This window comes from Dermacentor albipictus, unplaced genomic scaffold (genome assembly GCF_038994185.2).
Source record: "Dermacentor albipictus isolate Rhodes 1998 colony unplaced genomic scaffold, USDA_Dalb.pri_finalv2 scaffold_31, whole genome shotgun sequence".
Taxonomy (NCBI): Eukaryota; Metazoa; Arthropoda; class Arachnida; order Ixodida; family Ixodidae; genus Dermacentor; species Dermacentor albipictus.
Window position 1 is genome coordinate 2,986,548 of NW_027225585.1, and position 18,504 is coordinate 3,005,051.

Consider the following 18,504-nt stretch of genomic DNA (forward strand, 5'->3'; position numbering starts at 1 on the left):
GGCCCGCAAAAGTGGCTGATGAAGGTGATGCCCACGAAAGCGACTTGTCCATATTGATACAATGTGGGACACCAAGTGCGAGCCACACATTAGCGGCCCGCGAAAGAAAAGTAACGTGCAGGTTGGTAAGGAGCTAAGGCAAAAATGCCGAGTAGTCCATGTCGCTATGTTGGCTGCGGCAGCAGATGCCTTGTTCACCTGATTGCTTCGCAATGCAAGTTGCTCATCTTTAACGGCGACTGCCGCTGCAAACAGGCGGGACACTCTGTCCAATCTGCTTGCGCCGCTGGTTGTCGCTCGTTACTAGACCGCCATGTGCGACAACGCCGAGCCGTTTACGAGCTCGCGTCAAAGATTCCAGCGTATCTCGACATACACATTTTATTTCTACCATTGCACGAGAATGTGCACTGCTTGTCTTCTGCCAATAAAGTCGCACGTTCTGTTCACTCACTTGTGGCTTGTTTGTATGGGCGTCAGTAGAGGCTCTTTGGTCTCCCGGCAATTACAACGCACCGGCTGCGCGGCAGCCGAGGTATCGAGGCATGCCGCATAGCCGGCGGGGCGAATACGGCGCGTACGAGCGTACACGACGGGCGAAAAGCGGCCATATTTGATAATGCTCTAAAAAAATAAAAACGCGCATTTCCGCTTCCTGTTTTAGCAGCGTTATCTGGCGTCCACCTAGGTAAGTTCCATGCGCTGCCGCTGCTTATTTTCGAACCTAAAGGTGCAGCCATGGTGCAGCCCTCAACAATGGTAGCTTGAAAAGCTACCAATAAGCTTGTGGCTACCTCATTTAGGCGATGTCACTGTTGAACTAGCGTAATCTGGAAGCTATTGCGCATGTGGGACCGTGCAAGCTGTGTAGTGTGCGCTTTGAGTATTTCCCGGCGCCACCCTTGAACAGTCTGAAAGCCGTGTGATGGTTAAACTACCCATAATAGCATTGTGACTCTCTCTGTTAAGCGACGCTACAGTTCGCTTGTAGCATTTCTCGCGCTTGGTGTCAGGAACACGCTTGCTTGACTGGGACGATGCTAAGATGGCTCAGAAAGAAGCGTCGAAAGGTGTTCCGCACGAGACACGACGTGTGCCGGCCAAAGACAGTGCCGCGGTGGGTGGTTTGGCCGCCGCCGGTAAAGCGGATGAACAGTCTCCTTGCGAAGACTGTAAGACTGTGGGCAAGCGCAGCGTCAAGACCGCGGTCAGACGTCTCCTGCCGAGTTTGTCCCCAGGCGTACGCGATCCGTCGCCGATGTGTCGGAATTCTCAGCAGTTCGAATCGGTTGCTCCCGAAGCAGAAGGCAAAAATCCGCCCGCCACATCGACGCCGTCGTCGTCGTACAATGTTTTGGGTTCTATAATTTCCACATCAACCGCTGAACCCATTGTCGAGCGACTCGTCCGAAGAGCGCCAGCCAAGGAAGCGCCTTCCAAAGACACAACCACCGGCGAACACCAGCAAGGCGACGCCGAGAAACCACGAAAGTCGTTAAAAGAGGCGCTTTTGTCCAAAATGATGGCACTGTTCGGCGGCTCTGGGTTATCTGCTGCTGCGCGTGACACCGCGACGGCCGCACCGATGCCGTCCACCAGCCGTGGCTCTGTCGAGCCGCTGGTGGCCAAGAGGCCGCGTGGCAGCCGTGAACAGAACCTACAAGGCCCTGGCAGTCTCTTCGGTGGCCTGCCTGCGGTTTCTGATAGCATTGAAACTGGACCGTCGCAGGCACCCAGACCGTCCAAGCGTCCAGCGACGGGCTTCCATGGTCCGTCAGCTTCCGGCGCTACCCACTACTGGCAGCAAGCCACGCCAGGCTCGGGGATGCCCAGAGGTGGCCCTGGACCATCTTGGTGTTTTCTAGGTACACTATCTGCGTGACACGCCTGCTATATTTTTATGGTGCGGGCCGAGACATTTTTTTTTAATTTTACGTCTCATAATAACGAATGTCTGCATGATGCGCGGCAGTTATGCTGTCTGCACATATATCCTCACATGTGATGACCAAGCATTCATAAATCTAGTAATTGCTAATTCGTTATTTTTTTCATAGAAATGCAGTCCTGTGTGTCTGCACAGAAAAAAAATTGCGAGTCGTAAAACGACTATTTAAGCAATTTCTGGTCAAACAAAGTATAAACCCCATGCAAGTGATTTTGCATGCAATGGCAACAAACAACACAATAGCCTACAACACAATTGTAGGCTGTCGCGTTTAAATATTGCTGGTCGCCTACAAGCCGTACTTCACGTGAGCGACGCCTCCCCGGTGTTGCTGGTATGAGGGCAGCAAATACGTGCCGAAACTGGCGTGACACATGCTTTATTAATTGAATATGTTTTACTGTAAAGAGCAGCATAAAATATTTCTTAAAGTCTTGCAGTATGTTCTTATACTGCACATATCAAATAAGTTGTTTGCTCATTCCATGCAACAATCGGTAGTACTTGACTGATGTACATCCAGTTCCGGCTTTGCGCTATTGGCTAGTTGCTCATAGAACTTCCGGACGACGAGCGATCTGCTCATGCAACGACCCATTTCATCACTCAAAGCCGTCGTGCACTAAATCACTGTCATGCATGAGGTTTGCGCTTAATTCCAAACAGAGATTATAGTGCAGCAATTATAAGTCTTGTCGCTGACCAGTATAATGACAAAATTTGTGTTTTGGTGCCCGTACAGGCACCTTGATCACAAAACAGATGAGGAAAATGGTCATCGCTTAAACAGCTTATGTACTCTTAAATAAGTGACTTCGCATAGATGTGAAGATTTCCATCCATTCTGTTAAGGGTGTTGCCAGTAGTTTTAATGATGAGTGATTCTAAATGAAACTGCGATGACACATTTCGGTCTGTCGCCAAAATGCTTGCGCCGTTCCGTGTGATGGTGTGTCCAGATGCCTCCGCTGAGGCATTTGTTCACCTCTTTTCCTTCTTGCTGTCGTTCTGGTGCTTTTTCAAACATCTATCTAGATTTCCGGTCTCGCCAATGTAGACTGCTCTGAAATATCTGCATGGTATATTGTATATCACACCAGGAAACATGCATCGAAGCAGAGTGTCAGTCACATTGAGATCTTGGCCGCTATCTTGTACGCATTCGAAGAGCCAACATTCGGTTTTGCCTCACATGATTGGCCTGGGCCGCGATATCGGCGTGGCTTGGGCAATCGCGTGAGGCGAAACTGAACGTCGGCTTTTCAAATGCGTACAAGATAGCGGCCCTTGTCTCAGCTTAGTGCTCGGCGCATGCGCTACATGCACGTCATGTTTCCTGAAAATGTGCACTAGTGCATCACTCATCTGTGCCATATAATGAACCGCTGCATGCTTTGTTGAAACAGTAATTATTCATTCTGGATGCTGTACTGCTAGAGATGCTCTGCTGTTTGGCAAAAAGAAACAAGATGTCTGTTGAAAGCAGATGTCGGAGAGTTATTGATCAGTGTGAGACATTCTGACACAAGAAGGAACACCTGTTGGCAGCATTTCTGTGAAGTGCATTAATATTCCCCATCAAATTTGGTAGTCACTTTTCTTTAACAGTGGTGTTCCAAAATACTCCAGCCTAGTAATGAAGCACATGCATAGTTCCACTTTTCATTAGCAGAGCATGCACACAGACATTCCACACTATTTTTGCACTTCCTTCTTTACCCAGGAGTTCTGGAAGTGTATACTGAGTGGGGGAGGCAGGAGCAGGGTTTCATGCTGCCTATGAAGACTTCCTTTTTTTTTTTAACCAAGGCTTATTTTACTATACAAGGGGAGCTCTGCCCTCAGGGTTGGAGGAGCAGTGTCCCCCCTGCAGTGAAACCTATACTCGCCCCCTCCGGTTGCCCCTGTCTTTACTCCCACTGCACAGAATAATACCCTTGTCTGACAGGCAAATTCAGTGTCACATTGAGTGAGTACACTTGGCATTAGTGTCATCGGGAGGCATTGCACAAGAAAGTTCAGCGATGGTCGCTGCCCAGTGCATTTGGCAAATTCACTTCACTTGTCCTGCTCTATTAAAGGCATATTTGGCATTTTTGCCCCACCCAGTAATATTCCAACTTCTTTTGTTTCAATCAACAGTACAAACTGTCTTGCATTTCCAGTTCTAAGTTGCAGTGGCTGTTGCTATCCCATTTCACTCTTCCTGTATACAGGGTGACCCAGCTATCATGCATCAAGTTAAAGACTGGGTAATACTTGTTGGGGGGCTAGTTGGTGCATGTTTCCAGAAGAGGGTTATAGCGCCGAAAAAACACAACACACAGCAAGCGAGACGGGACAGGCGCAACTTCCAACTGTTTATTCACCGCGTATGCGAATGAATATAAGGACAAAGATGGGCAGCAAGAACCACACATGCGCACGAGGTTTTTACATAAAGCGGATAAAGATAGGTTAAGTACACACGTATCTCACGCCCGTGTATCTAAAAAAGCAGTTTCATTCTTATAAATGGAGATAGATGGGGCGCTAACACAATCGCTACAGTTTCTTTTAATATAGTAGGCCTCCAACAGTTCACGGGCAGTCTGGTCCTTACTTCTGTTTAAAACCTTTGCTTCTTTCAGCCTTGCCACACACTTGATCTTCCTTTCTTCTCCGCAGGCTTTACAATGATGCGGCAGATGGGAACCAGTGCCATTTTTTAAATCGCGATTATGTTCCGCTAATCGGTCATTAATACAACGGCCGGTTTGTCCGATGTACTTCTTTCCACATGTGAGAGGTATCTGATATACAACACCCACGGCACACTTAACAAACGGGGCTGCATGTCTCTTTTTGCAGTCAGTTTTGTTTACATTGTCGGGGTCAGTTTTAACGCACAAACCAGCCAGTTTCTTTGGGGCGGAAAAAACCACAGGAACCTTATATTTTGCCGCTACATGCTTCAAATTGTGCGCTACCTTATGGGTGTACGGGATGACAACCGGTCTACTTTTGCTTTTGGGGACGACATCTTGGTCGCCCTTCTTTGTACTTTCTTTTTTTATTTTTCGCAGCAAGGCTTCCGCTACTCCGGTTAAGATCGAGGTTGGAAAGCCTGCTTTTTCCAACTTACGAATCTGGGTGTGAAAGCTTTCCTCTGCCTTATGGCAACAAGATTTCTTCAGTGACGCTTCCAGGCACATCTGAGCAATGGCGCGTTTTACTGTCTTTGAATGGGAGGAATCATATGGCATTAGTTCTTTTTGTGCGCGAGGGTGATACATCCAGCAAAAGCTTTGGTCATTAAGGGTAATGTCAATGTCTAAAAACTGCAATCTGTTGCCTTGGGCAAGCTCGTAGGTGAAGTCCAAACCTTTTCCAAGTAGTTTAAAACCAGATAAAACTTCTTCCACTATTTGTGGGTAAGATGAGGAAACCTGTTTCTTTAAAATAATTAAAAAATCGTCAACGTATCTAAAAGTTTTCAGCACTTTGGCTTCGTCGAAAGTATCCGCCAGTGACTTGTCCATCTGCGCGAGAAAGATGTTACATAGCACTGGAGCGACGCAGGAACCAATGCAAATTCCTTTTTTCTGAACAAACAGCCGGTCTTCAAATAAAACCACCGTGCAAGACAAGTAATATTCTAACAATGCCATGAAATTCGCAACAGAAACACCGGCAGAGTTCTGGAAGGAAATCGCCCCATTCATTTCAATGCACGACTGTACAGCGGCTAACAACTCAGTCTGTGGGATAGAATAGAAAAGGTCAACAACGTCAATGGAAAACATATAACCTGAAGACTTATTGTCATTCAAAAATTTGACAACATCAGGAGAGTTCCTGCAAGAAAATGGATCTTCGACATCTAACCCATTAAGTTGCCTTAGAAGGAAACCACTAACATGGCTCTGCCAAGCCCCTCTTTCACTCACGATACATCTGAATGGGATTCGTTCCTTATGTGTTTTTGCAGTGAAAAAAACATGTAAGCTGTTTCCTTTACAAAGCCGAATACCTTTAGCAATTCTGTCCAAGCCAATACTTTCACACAGTGAAACCGCATTAGATTTCAGCTTTCCCAGATTAACCACGGTCTTCCGGAAATTCTTGTGCACAGCTTCATGAGCCTTCTCGTTGAACATACCAGACGGAATGATGACGAATCCGCCCTGCTTGTCCGCTTGGGTGAGTCGCAGCTTCTGGTTGGCGAAGAACTCGACGACTCTTTTGGTGGTCGACTCATGTCTAGCTCTGTTGATGGGCGCTGTCCTGTTGAGGCTGTCCACGCCATCTAGCAAGCACCTTTCCTGGTCCTCTGGGTCAGCTTTACCGGCAATCCTTCGGTTCAAGGAAAGTAGCTCATGCCCTTGAATCCTAGGCTCGATGCTGTACTTCGGGCCCTTCCTAAGGATGGCAACTACGTCATCCGGAATACTAGTACCCCCCAGAACCCTGAGCGCCATACTGCTGTCTTGGTTTCTTCTTTCACCACATTTTGATAGTACCGGCAATGTCTTTTTCCACAAGAATTCACTAGTTTGGGCGGCCAGCCGCCTGAAGGACAGAAGTTTCACGCCTGCAATGTTCGCAGAATTCTGGGAAAAACATATCCATTGCAGCCAATCGTACAGAAGACGTACCTGACGCCACAGTTCCGCGCGTAAAATTCGGCATATCCTCTTGACGTGGCCAAGTGAAGGTCTGGTAGAACCAAACAGGCAGGAGATCTCGTGTGGGACCAGGCCTTTTCTTATGCAGAATCCCATCTTCCTAGCGCGGCAGGAGATGAGGGCGATATGGCTGACTAACACTGAAAGAGGCGGTGGTCTTGCAGAAGGAACACAAAGAAAGGGGCCCACTGTAGAAGAAAGGTAACTGAGTAATACTTGTTGGGGGGCTAGTTGGTGCATGTTTCCAGAAGAGGGTTATAGCGCCGAAAAAACACAACACACAGCAAGCGAGACGGGACAGGCGCAACTTCCAACTGTTTATTCACCGCGTATGCGAATGAATATAAGGACAAAGATGGGCAGCAAGAACCACACATGCGCACGAGGTTTTTACATAAAGCGGATAAAGATAGGTTAAGTACACACGTATCTCACGCCCGTGTATCTAAAAAAGCAGTTTCATTCTTATAAATGGAGATAGATGGGGCGCTAACACAATCGCTACAGTTTCTTTTAATATAGTAGGCCTCCAACAGTTCACGGGCAGTCTGGTCCTTACTTCTGTTTAAAACCTTTGCTTCTTTCAGCCTTGCCACACACTTGATCTTCCGTTTGTTAAGTGTGCCGTGGGTGTTGTATATCAGATACCTCTCACATGTGGAAAGAAGTACATCGGACAAACCGGCCGTTGTATTAATGACCGATTAGCGGAACATAATCGCGATTTAAAAAATGGCACTGGTTCCCATCTGCCGCATCATTGTAAAGCCTGCGGAGAAGAAAGGAAGATCAAGTGTGTGGCAAGGCTGAAAGAAGCAAAGGTTTTAAACAGAAGTAAGGACCAGACTGCCCGTGAACTGTTGGAGGCCTACTATATTAAAAGAAACTGTAGCGATTGTGTTAGCGCCCCATCTATCTCCATTTATAAGAATGAAACTGCTTTTTTAGATACACGGGCGTGAGATACGTGTGTACTTAACCTATCTTTATCCGCTTTATGTAAAAACCTCGTGCGCATGTGTGGTTCTTGCTGCCCATCTTTGTCCTTATATTCATTCGCATACGCGGTGAATAAACAGTTGGAAGTTGCGCCTGTCCCGTCTCGCTTGCTGTGTGTTGTGTTTTTTCGGCGCTATAACCCTCTTAAAGACTGGCCATTCCACGCAAAGACGAAGTGCATATTGTTCGCACTTGAGTGGAGTAGCTGCCAGTAATATTTTATTGATGCCATTCAATTTAATAATTAATTGCAATTAGTTAATATTTTTTTTATATTATTACCCCCCGTGGTTGCTCAGTGGCTGTGGTGTTGGCCTGCTTGAGCATGAGATCGCGGGATCAAAACCCGGCCACGGCAGCTGCATTTCAATGGGGGCGAAATGCGAAAACAGTGGTGTACTTAGATTTAGGTGCACGTTAAAGAACCCCAGGTGTTCGAAATTTTCAGACTCCTCCACTACGGCGTGCCTCATAGTCAGAAACTGGTTTTGGCATGTAAAACCCCATAAACGAATGAACTTTTTCTATTACTGCTCTGAATGCTGTGCTGTGAATGAATAATTTGTAGGAAATTGAAAGAAACTTCAAGCTGGCATGTTTTCAGTGTGGTACTCTTTGCCCGTTTATTTATTTATTTTTTTGCTAATAAAAAAAAATTCATGAAAAATATGATGTGACTAACCCATATCAAAAAGCAGTGCCCTCAAACAAGCTCCATAGCAGTTAGTGGCAGCAGAGCTAGCACTTCATCTGGCATGCTCTGCCTGCGACAGTGTGGCACATTGCTGTTGATGGGGAAAGAGTGCCAATCACTGATGCGTCACGGAAAGAGTGCGCTCATTAGCTCCTGTGGGGTGCGATTGAGGGCGCTGCTTGTTGATGCAGGCGGAAGTGTAGTCGCGTGATATTTTTCATTTTTCATGGGCTTTTTTTATCAGCCGGGGAAAATAAATGGGCAGGAAGTACCTGGCTGAAAACATGCCAGTTTTAAGTTTCTTTCAATTTCCTATAAATTCTTCATTGACAGCACGCCATTCAGGGCAGTAACTTAGAGAATAGTTAATTTCAATTAATAAATTGAATGGCATCAACAAAAAAAATTACTGTTCGCTGCTCTACTCGACTGTGAACAATATGCACTTGGTTATCTCTGAGTGGAATGGCCCATATGTTTTAAAAACGTGATGCGCGATAGCTTGGATACCCTGAATGTCACATCGCAAAATCGCTCAGGTGCACATTGGTGTTGCTGTTTGAGCAGTTTCTCAATTTAAGATTTTTTTTTTCATAATACAAAGGTAACATTAATGACAGCTTTCCTAATACTAATATTTACTAATGCAAATAGCATTCTTGGCATTGTCAGACCAGTTCGTTTTGGGCTATCTAACCTAACCAAAAATATGGGCTAATCCTGAAGCTGGTCCAGTCTAAAAATGTGGGCGATTCCCGTGAGTGTGTACGTGCCGCTCTTCAATGAACCCGTTTGATGTCATTTTGTCTGTTTGTATACTTGAATAGTATGCAGGTTTTTTAATGTAATTTTTGTTGTGCCAGTGTGATTGATTTCAAATGACACTTTATTTTGCCACGTAGAGCTGAGGCGGCAAAGTGGCAGTCAGTGAAAGAAAGTGTGACTTCACTAAGTGACGCTAAATTTGCTTCTCTGACAGGGGTATAAGCAAAAACTAGTTACGGCTCCACGTGTGTTGGTGTGCAAATGTGCAGTTCGTATTACGCCTTTGTATCGGAAATATGACAGTCGCACAGGCTAATATTTTATCTACAATTGTACATCTATGTGTGTGTGTGTGTGTGTGTGTGTGTGTCTGTATATATATATATATATATATATATATATATACACACACACACATATACACACATACATAACAGGCAATGTTACCAAAGGCAAGAGAGACTTCTTTCACTGCTCACATTACAACCCAAAAATTGTGCATAATATGTGAAAGAAAGCTATAGGTTGTATCATGTAAGCCAATGTGACCATAAGGCTCATACTTTTATGTCGTAAAATATGGCACAAGGCATTGGTGATGTGCACCCATTTGCCACTAAAAGAGCAGAGTGACACATTTCCGTGACCAGCGAGCACAGTGTGCAGCTTGTGCTCGCGACCAAAACATCGTTAGTTGCACATTAGAACCACCTTAGTGCGAAAATAATGCACAATTTTGGTGTGACCTTGTGTCCACCAGTTGTAATAGATGAAATAGTTGTTCTGTGAAAAGCCTTGCAAATGACAATCTGTTGCACCGCAAAATGTGGAGCAAGACTTCTATGACCATACTATTTGTGTAGCTTCTGCAGCGTGGCCTGCTAAGTATGAAATGGAATGTAGTTGATTGTAGCAGCCGTTTCTTTCCTATAAAGGTGAACACAGGTTCCAGTGATGTTGGCCTTATTATTGGTTAGGTGTCCCCTTAAACAGTGAACCGTACTGTGCATTCTGCCTGAAGTGGATGTACTGCGCTGACTCCACAAACCAGCACATTTTATTGCACAGCAATGGGTCATAAGAATAGAGTCTGCGGAAAGGAGTCCTTACGCAATCCAGTTCCTGTGGCTCGTATTGTTGTGCTGTGTCCTCCTAGCACATGTGAAGTCAGTAGTCTTTTTATTTCAGCAGTGTGAAACTTATGTAATGCCAACACAGTGTTGAACACCCAAACAAGACAATGCTACCTCAGCTGCATGGGCTTTTAAAGGTGTTCAGTATTATTTTTCTTTAGTACGGCACCTCACAGCAGTCATCAGTTGTGTTAAAATGCTGAGAGCAATGACAGAAAGCCGAATGATATGGTGAGGATTCATGGTTTGAGAGGTTAGGCGTCAAAGACTAGGCTGCAAGAAAAATTAAAAGGGAATTTACGTTGTTCTTTTCATTCCCCTTGTGTCACTTCTAACCTTTAAATAAAGGATTACTGAGCATTGCTCATGCAATCATTCAAATTTGTGCTCAGTTTATGCTGAGTATTAAAAAAATTGAGTCAGCTATCAGAAAACAGAAGAACAACTCAAGATAAGGAGTAATAATAACAAGAAGTATATTCCAGTGGTTAATAAGGAGGTTGTGCGAACCATACCAACACTCCTGTCGAGATGTTTCTATGGCTCCAACCATTGTAACTATCACCTGCAACAAGTTTATTGCAGTAAGCAGTTCACTCGTAGAAGAATCGATTTTTGCCAACTTTGAGTGGTCCTCATGGGTTATCGGAAAGAGATGAAGAAAGAAACCTTTGAAATGGGGAGAAAAGTTGAAGACGTGATAATGTCTACTGCAGATTAGGGCATAATAAGCAAGGCTGTTCTGACTCATTTTAGAAAATCTTGCAGTGTCTTACAACATTTTTGCGTGAGGTGGCCCGAAAATTTTCCGTTATTTTCGGATATTAGATTAAATATATTAGCCAGAAACCATCGTTACCCGCCGTGGTTGCTCAGTGGCTATGGTGTTGGGCTGCTGAGCAAGAGGTTGCGGGATCGAATCCCGGCCATGGCGGCCGCATTTCGATGGGGGCGAAATGCGAAAACACCTGTGTACTTAGATTTAGGTGCACCTTAAAGATCCCCAGGTGGTCGAAATTTCTGGAGTCCTCCACTACGGCATGCCTCATAATCAGAAAGTGGTTTTGGCACGTAAAACCCCATAATTTAATTTAATTTTTTTTAAGAAACCATCATTGTCATAGTCATTGTCATAGTCAAGTGGTAGCTTCTCTGTAGACCTGCTGATATATGCTGCTTGGGACACTTACTGGTCAGCTCTCTTTGTTAATGCAAGGAAAGTTGTGGGCACTGTGATGTTGCACTGCCTCTAGGATCAGTGTGTGTTACATACTTCTGTAAAACCCTTGCGAGAACATGTATTGTGCACTGGTGTCAGGATCAGCCTACCAAGTCACTACCTTTGATTAAGCTGTCTCATGGATTGGCCTAGTTTACTCTGCCAGAAAGTCGTCCATGCAAAGAGGAGGGGGGACTCAAAGAAAGCTTTGCCTTAAATCTGTCGCATGATGCTTTTCTCATCCGTGAATTGTAGTCTCTGGTAATCGCACTGAATGTGCACTACCTAAGTGTTGCATCATCTGTGCCGCATCAATAATGTCAGAACTCATTCTTGGCCAGCCCCACCAGCAGAGAGTGGCACCTCCAGCCAAGATGGTGTTTCACCCTTGCAAGGCGAGCTGATTGTTGAAGATGTGGAAATGGAAGATGTGAGTTCCTCCTTTTTTTTTTCTCCCGCACTGCACAAAGTGCTACACAAATACTTAACCGTGATTTTGAACACGCTGCAAAGTAATGGCACCCCAGTTTAGTAGCACACAAGACTAGCTGCAGGGGAGTGTTGTGTGTCTCATGGAAAGTCTGTCATATTGCCGTCAGACTGATTAACATGTGCTTGTGCTCAAGAATAAGTCGTAACTGTCCCTGGACATAAACTGATTGTCAGTGACTGGTTCACACTGTGGAGTTTCCTACAAAACTTACTAGAGGGAACTCTGGCACTAGTGTCTACATGAGGTGCTTCCACCAGTGTGAGATTTTTGCATAATACATACATGGATTCGTCTAATCTTTGTGCTTCTGGCCTCAAATGGCTTTGTGACCTCTCAAACTGATCATTTTCATCAACATTAAACAGTGTTCAAAACACCGCATCTATGATGCATTTCCGGCTGCAATTGCTTCCAGGACATACAGTGAACAGAAGTATTACCTTTAAGATTAGTGTCTGTCACTGGGGTGTGAATTTGGACCCCACCTGCTGCACTGTAGTACAACATTTCGTAGTGATTGTGCATTTGTGCAGAGTCGTAGTGCCTTCTGCAAATTGAAAAATTGGGATTTCTAAATTTAGGCCATCAAATGCAGAGAAAGTGTAGTAAATAAAGCTGAAATATCTGAAGCCACAAGCATGAAGATCAGACATTTATTTATTTCAAAATACTGCAGGCCAATGTGGTGGCCCAAGCAGGTGTGGGTTACATCCAACATAAATGTACAAAACAACAGACAACAAAAAGCAAGAAAGAAAAAAAGGAAAAAGAAAGTAAAGAAAGAAAGAAAGAAAGAAGTAAAGAAAGAAAAAGAAAGCGAGAAAATTATTGGAACAAAAAATATCAGATGCCAATGAATTCCAATCTTCCACAGTTCTAGGAAAATAACTGAATTTGAAAGATTTTGATCGGGCAAAGATTGGGGTTAGTGCAAATTCATGGCCATGGCGTGCGCGTTGTGTTGTTAGTGGTTTTATACCGTCAGGCAGATCTATTTTTATGTTACCAAACACAATTATAAAGAAATGAAAGGCGACTAAACTTTCTGCGGGCTTCTAAAGTATAAATACAGTTTAATTGCATTAGGTTGGATGGGGAATCAAGTCTACGATATTTGCTAAATATAAACCTAACAGCCTTTCTGTTAATACGTTCAACTTGCATGATATCTTTTTTTAAATAGGGATCCCAAATGAGCATACTCAAGCTTAGAATGAACACAGGTATTATAGGCTAAAAGCTTTGTTTGCGAAGGTGCAAATTTCAGCTTTCTTTTAAGGAACCATAACTTACGTAGCATAGATATGCTGATATCAGAAATGTGGGTTGACCAAGTTAAGTTGCTTGCGAGGGTGACACCTAAGTACTTATATTTGCCTACAATCGAGATGCTATTGTTTCTAAGAGAATAACAGAACTGGCTAGGATTTAGTTTCCTGGTGATACGCAGTAGTACTGCAGTACTGCTTCAGTAGTACTGAAGATTAGTACACGTTCTGTACTAACCTTCATTTTGCTGTGGTAGTGGGTCGATAGTGCAGGGGTTTCTGCTAGTAATTTCATTATGAAACTCTGTGGTTCACATAGCATACTGCTTGTGTCACGTGGCAGTGATGGCATATTTTGGCACTTGTTGACCTTGATGAGTTTATAGTACCATGTGAGTGCGCCCATGTCGCATTTCCACAACGTTCCTTGTGTAGGGTGCCAGTCCCCTCCTAAGACCCTATGTTCGTCCTCCTCGTGGACATCACCTTTTATCATTTTCATAATTGAATCAGAAGCGATAAGATAGCTTGAAGCTGTATATGCATTCGACACCATATGGCCAACCAGCATTGAAACGTTGTGTGCGACCTTCAGTGCTATAACATGCAGTCTAGCATGCATGAGGGGATGGTTTTCAGCAGCACATGCTGCAATTTCGCATCAGCAAATCCACCTTGAGGCACACGTGTCGAGCTTCTCACCAGAGTGAGCACTGGTGTATTAGAACATAAGAGCGCTTGCACACCTCACAATGCGCATAGTCATGGACACAGTCTGGCTGTATGCATCGAGGCTAAAGAAAATGTTGATACAGGCGTGTATCGGTTATTGCTCATTATTGCTCAAAATGTCATGCCCTTTTTGTGGCTTCCCTATCGGATGGCATCGGTTTACTTTGGTGCACATTCAAATTGCTGTCATGCCCTCTGGCCAGCACTGGCTCCTTATATCACTGATTTAGTCATCTCGCTGCCACGAGTTACGCATAGAATGAGTATTACTTTATGTGAGACAGTTGTGATGCAGTTAGCTTTGTCCGGGTTTTTAGGTAAGCAATGTAACTTTTTTACTTAAGCCGAACATGAGGATACTACTATGCGCATGTACCAATGCCATTTGGTCAAACAATAGGCTTTTCAGGTTCATAAGAGACTGCTTGGCTATATGAATAGTCCATAAAAGGTATGTTAATTGTTAGCTTTTCTTTGTTTTGGGCCGGTAAATTTGATTTACTTACATGTCCAAGAGGTATTATAAGAGTGATGTAATTATAGTCAGTACAAACATAAATAACAAACAGGAGTAACAGCTAGCATACAGTAAATATTACTTCAACCTACAATCTTGGCTAAGAAATTAACGAAACGTTCATGGTCAGCTGGGGTGGCAATATGTGCAGGAAGGCGATCCTCCACTCTTCAGATGTTTCTGGTAGGACTAGCTGAAAGAAAGTGTTCTGCATGATACAATTCCTATTCCACACTTGCGACGATGATCTACCCTAGATGACACAACAGATAGGTAAAGTTACTTCATTGCATAGAGAGGGATGATGAAATGTGTGTTGAAAAGGCAGAGATCAAGGATTATACAATGTTATGCTGATGATGATAGGCCAAGTCTAGATCTCGTGCAGCTTATGCTGGTAGTTCTGGGGTTGTTGTGGATCATTTCTAATACCCCTGTCACACGGGAAGATTTAATGTCATTCGAATCGAATGGCATTCGATGCATCGAATGCCATTCGGTTTTTTGCGGTGCTACACAGTAAAATTGCAGCGGTGGCGTAGAGGTAGAACACCCGCCTCGCGTGCAAGAGGTCCGTGGTTCGAATCCCGGTGCCGGCAATTTTCCACCGGATTTTTTAAAAAATCCGCGTGTTGATAAAATTGCACAAACAGGCCTGGAGTGTGGCCTGATCCCGGTGACCAGAACCGGTAACGCACTCCCTCACCAGAGCAGGATTGGCCACCCTGGTGCAGCACTTGGCCACAACCTCCTATATGAACACGACAATCAAACCCCGGCCCTCAGTCCCAAGCAGCTGCGAAGCAACTGACCATGGCGGCGGTCAGAACTGCGACGCAGCAGAGGGTGCTAAAAATCACTGGCTCCGGACAGGCCGCCATTGGAATATGAACCTGGCAACGTTTAACGCTAGACCGTTATCTAGTGAGGCGAGTCTAGCAGTGCTATTGGAGGAATTAGAGGGCAGTAAATGGGATATAATAGGGCTCCGTGAACTTAGCAGGCCAAAAGAAGCATATACAGTGTGAAAAAGCAGGCACGTCCTGTGCTACCGGGGCTTAGCGGAGAGAAGAGAACTAGGAGTCGGATTCCTGATTAATAAGAATATAGCTGGTAACATACAGGAATTCTATAGCATTAACGAGAGGGTGGCAGGTCTTGTTGTGAAACTTAATAAGAGGTACAAAATGAAGATTGTACAGGTCTACGCCCCTACATCCAGTCATGATGACCAGGAAGTCGAAAGCTTCTATGAAGACGTGGAATCGGCGATGGGTAGAGTGAAAACTAAATACACTATACTAATGGGCAACCTTAATGCCAAGGTAGGCAAGAAGCAGCCTGGAGACAAGGCAGTGGGGGAATATGGCATAGGCACTAGGAATAGCAGGGGAGAGTTATTAGTAGAGTTTGCGGAACAGAATAATATGAGGATAATGAATACCTTCTTCCGCAAGCGGGCTAGCCGAAAGTGGACGTGGAGGAGCCCGAATGGCGAGACTAGAAATGAAATAGACTTCATACTCTGTGCTAACCCTGGCATCATACAAGATGTGGACGTGCTCGGCAAGGTGCGCTGCAGTGACCACAGGATGGTAAGAACTCGAATTAGCCTAGACCTGAGGAGGGAATGGAACAAACTGGTACATAAGAAGCCGATTAATGAGTTAGCGGTAAGAGGGAAAATAGAGGAATTCCAGATCAAGCTACAGAACAGGTATTCGGCTTTAACTCAGGAAGAGGACCTTAGTGTTGAAGCAATGAACAACAATCTTGTGGGCATCATTAAGGAGTGCGCAATGGAAGTTGGTGGTAATTCCGTTAGGCAGGATACCAACAAACTATCGCAGGAGACGAAAGATCTGATCAAGAAACGCCAATGTATGAAAGCCTCTAACCCTACAGCTAGAATAGAACTGGCAGAACTTTCGAAGTTAATCAACAAGCGTAAGACAGCTGACATAAGGAAGTATAATATGGATAGAATTGAACATGCTCTCAGGAACGGAGGAAGCCTAAAAACAGTGAAGAAGAAACTAGGAATTGGCAAGAATCAGATGTATGCATTAAGAGACAAAGCCGGCAATATCATTACTAATATGGATGAGATAGTTCAAGTGGCTGAGGAGTTCTATAGAGATTTATACAGTACCAGTGGCACCCACGACGATAATGGAAGAGAAAATAGTCTAGAGGAATTCGAAATCCCGAAGGTAACGCCGGAAGAAGTAAAGAAAGTCTTGGGAGATATGCAAAGGGGGAAGGCAGCTGGGGAGGATCCGGTAACAGCAGATTTGTTGAAGGATGGTGGACAGATTGTTCTAGAGAAACTGGCCACCCTGTATATGCAATGCCTCATGACCTCGAGCGTACCGGAATCTTGGAAGAGCGCTAACATAATCCTAATCCATAAGAAACGGGACGCCAAAGACTTGAAAAATTATAGACCGATCAGCTTACTGTCCGTTGCCTACAAACTGTTTACTAAGGTAATCGCAAATAGAATCAGGAACACCTTAGACTTCTGTCAAGCAAAGGACCAGGCAGGATTCCGTAAAGGCTACCCAACAATAGATCATATTCACACTATCAATCAGGTGATAGAGAAATGTGCGGAATATAACCAACCCTTCTATATAGCTTTCATTGATTACGAGAAAGCGTTTGATTCTGTCGAAACCTCAGCAGTCATGGAGGCATTACGGAATCAGGGTGTAGATGAGCCATATGTAAAAATACTGGAAGATATCTATAGCGGCTCCACAGCCACCGTAGTCCTCCATAAAGCAAGCAACAAAATCCCAATAAAGAAAGCTGTCAGGCAGGGAGATGCGATCTCTCCAATGCTATTCACAGCGTGTTTACAGGAGGTATTCAGAGACCTGGATTGGGAAACATTGGGGATAAAAGTTAATGGAGAATACCTTAGTAACTTGCGATTCGCTGATGATATTGCCTTGCTTAGTAACTCAGGGGACCAATTGCAATACATGCTCACTGACCTGGAGAGGCAAAGCAGAAGAGTGGGTCTAAAAATTAATCTGCAGAAAACTAAAGTAATGTTTAACACTCTCGGAAGAGAACAGCAATTTACAATAGGCAGTGAGGCACTGGAAGTCGTAAGGGAATACGTCTACTTAGGGCAGGTAGTGACGGCGGATCCGGATCATGAGACGGAAATAATCAGAAGAATAAGAATGGGCTGGGGTGCGTTTGGCAGGCTTTCTCAGATCATGAACAGCAGGTTGCCATTATCCCTCAAGAGAAAAGTATATAATAGCTGTGTCTTACCCGTACTCACCTACGGGGCAGAAACCTGGAGGCTTACGAAAAGGGTTCTACTCAAATTGAGGACGACGCAACGAGCTATGGAAAGAAGAATGATGGGTGTAACGTTAATGGATAAGAAAAGAGCAGATTGGGTGAGGGAACAAACGCGAGTTAATGACATTTTAGTTGAAATCAAGAAAAAGAAATGGGCATGGGCAGGACATGTAATGAGGAGGGAAGATAACCGATGGTCATTAAGGGTTACGGACTGGATCCCAAGGGAAGGGAAGCGTAGCAGGGGGCGACAGAAAACTAGGTGGGCGGATGAGATTAAGAAGTTTGCAGGGATGGCATGGCCACAATTAGTACATGACCGGGGTCGTTGGAGAAGTATGGGAGAGGCCTTTGCCCTGCAGTGGGCGTAACCAGGCTGATGATGATGATGATGACAGTAACGTATAATGGCATTCATAAATGATAGCGATGACGATCTGGAACAAAATTTGTGAAATTCAAAGAAATTTGTGCCTATTAAACACGTTTAAGAACTTTTGCGAGTACTTTTAAAACCGACAAAAACATTTTGATGCCAATTATTCACAACTAAAAGCACTTCGATCATCACAAGCCAAGCCACAACCAAAGCCAACGCAAGTCATGGAGATGGTCTTCCCATGTTTTAATAAGGGCGAATGCAGGGTGTCTACCAACCGGGAAAACCGGTAAAACCGGGAATTCTCAGGGAATTTGAACAGTCTGGAAAAACTCAGGGAAAACTCAGGGAATTTGTGCTTCCATC

The 18,504-nt window shown here is 44.5% G+C and overlaps 1 protein-coding gene across 2 annotated transcripts in view; it reads left to right on the top strand.

Annotated features, from left to right (window-relative positions):
* The first annotated feature begins 724 nt into the window (after nt 1-724).
* Nucleotides 725-18,504, top strand: part of Swt1 (Swt1 RNA endoribonuclease) — a 176,088-nt gene continuing 158,308 nt past the window's right edge. Inside the window, exons 1-2 of one of the 2 annotated variants that reach the window (XM_065441936.1) lie at nt 725-1,865; nt 11,767-11,855. In XM_065441936.1, coding sequence (XP_065298008.1) covers nt 1,046-1,865; nt 11,767-11,855 — 909 coding nt within the window. In that variant the 5' untranslated portion in view covers nt 725-1,045. The remainder of the gene's footprint in view (nt 1,866-11,766; nt 11,856-18,504) is intronic. The other variant, XM_065441935.1, reaches the window with a different exon arrangement.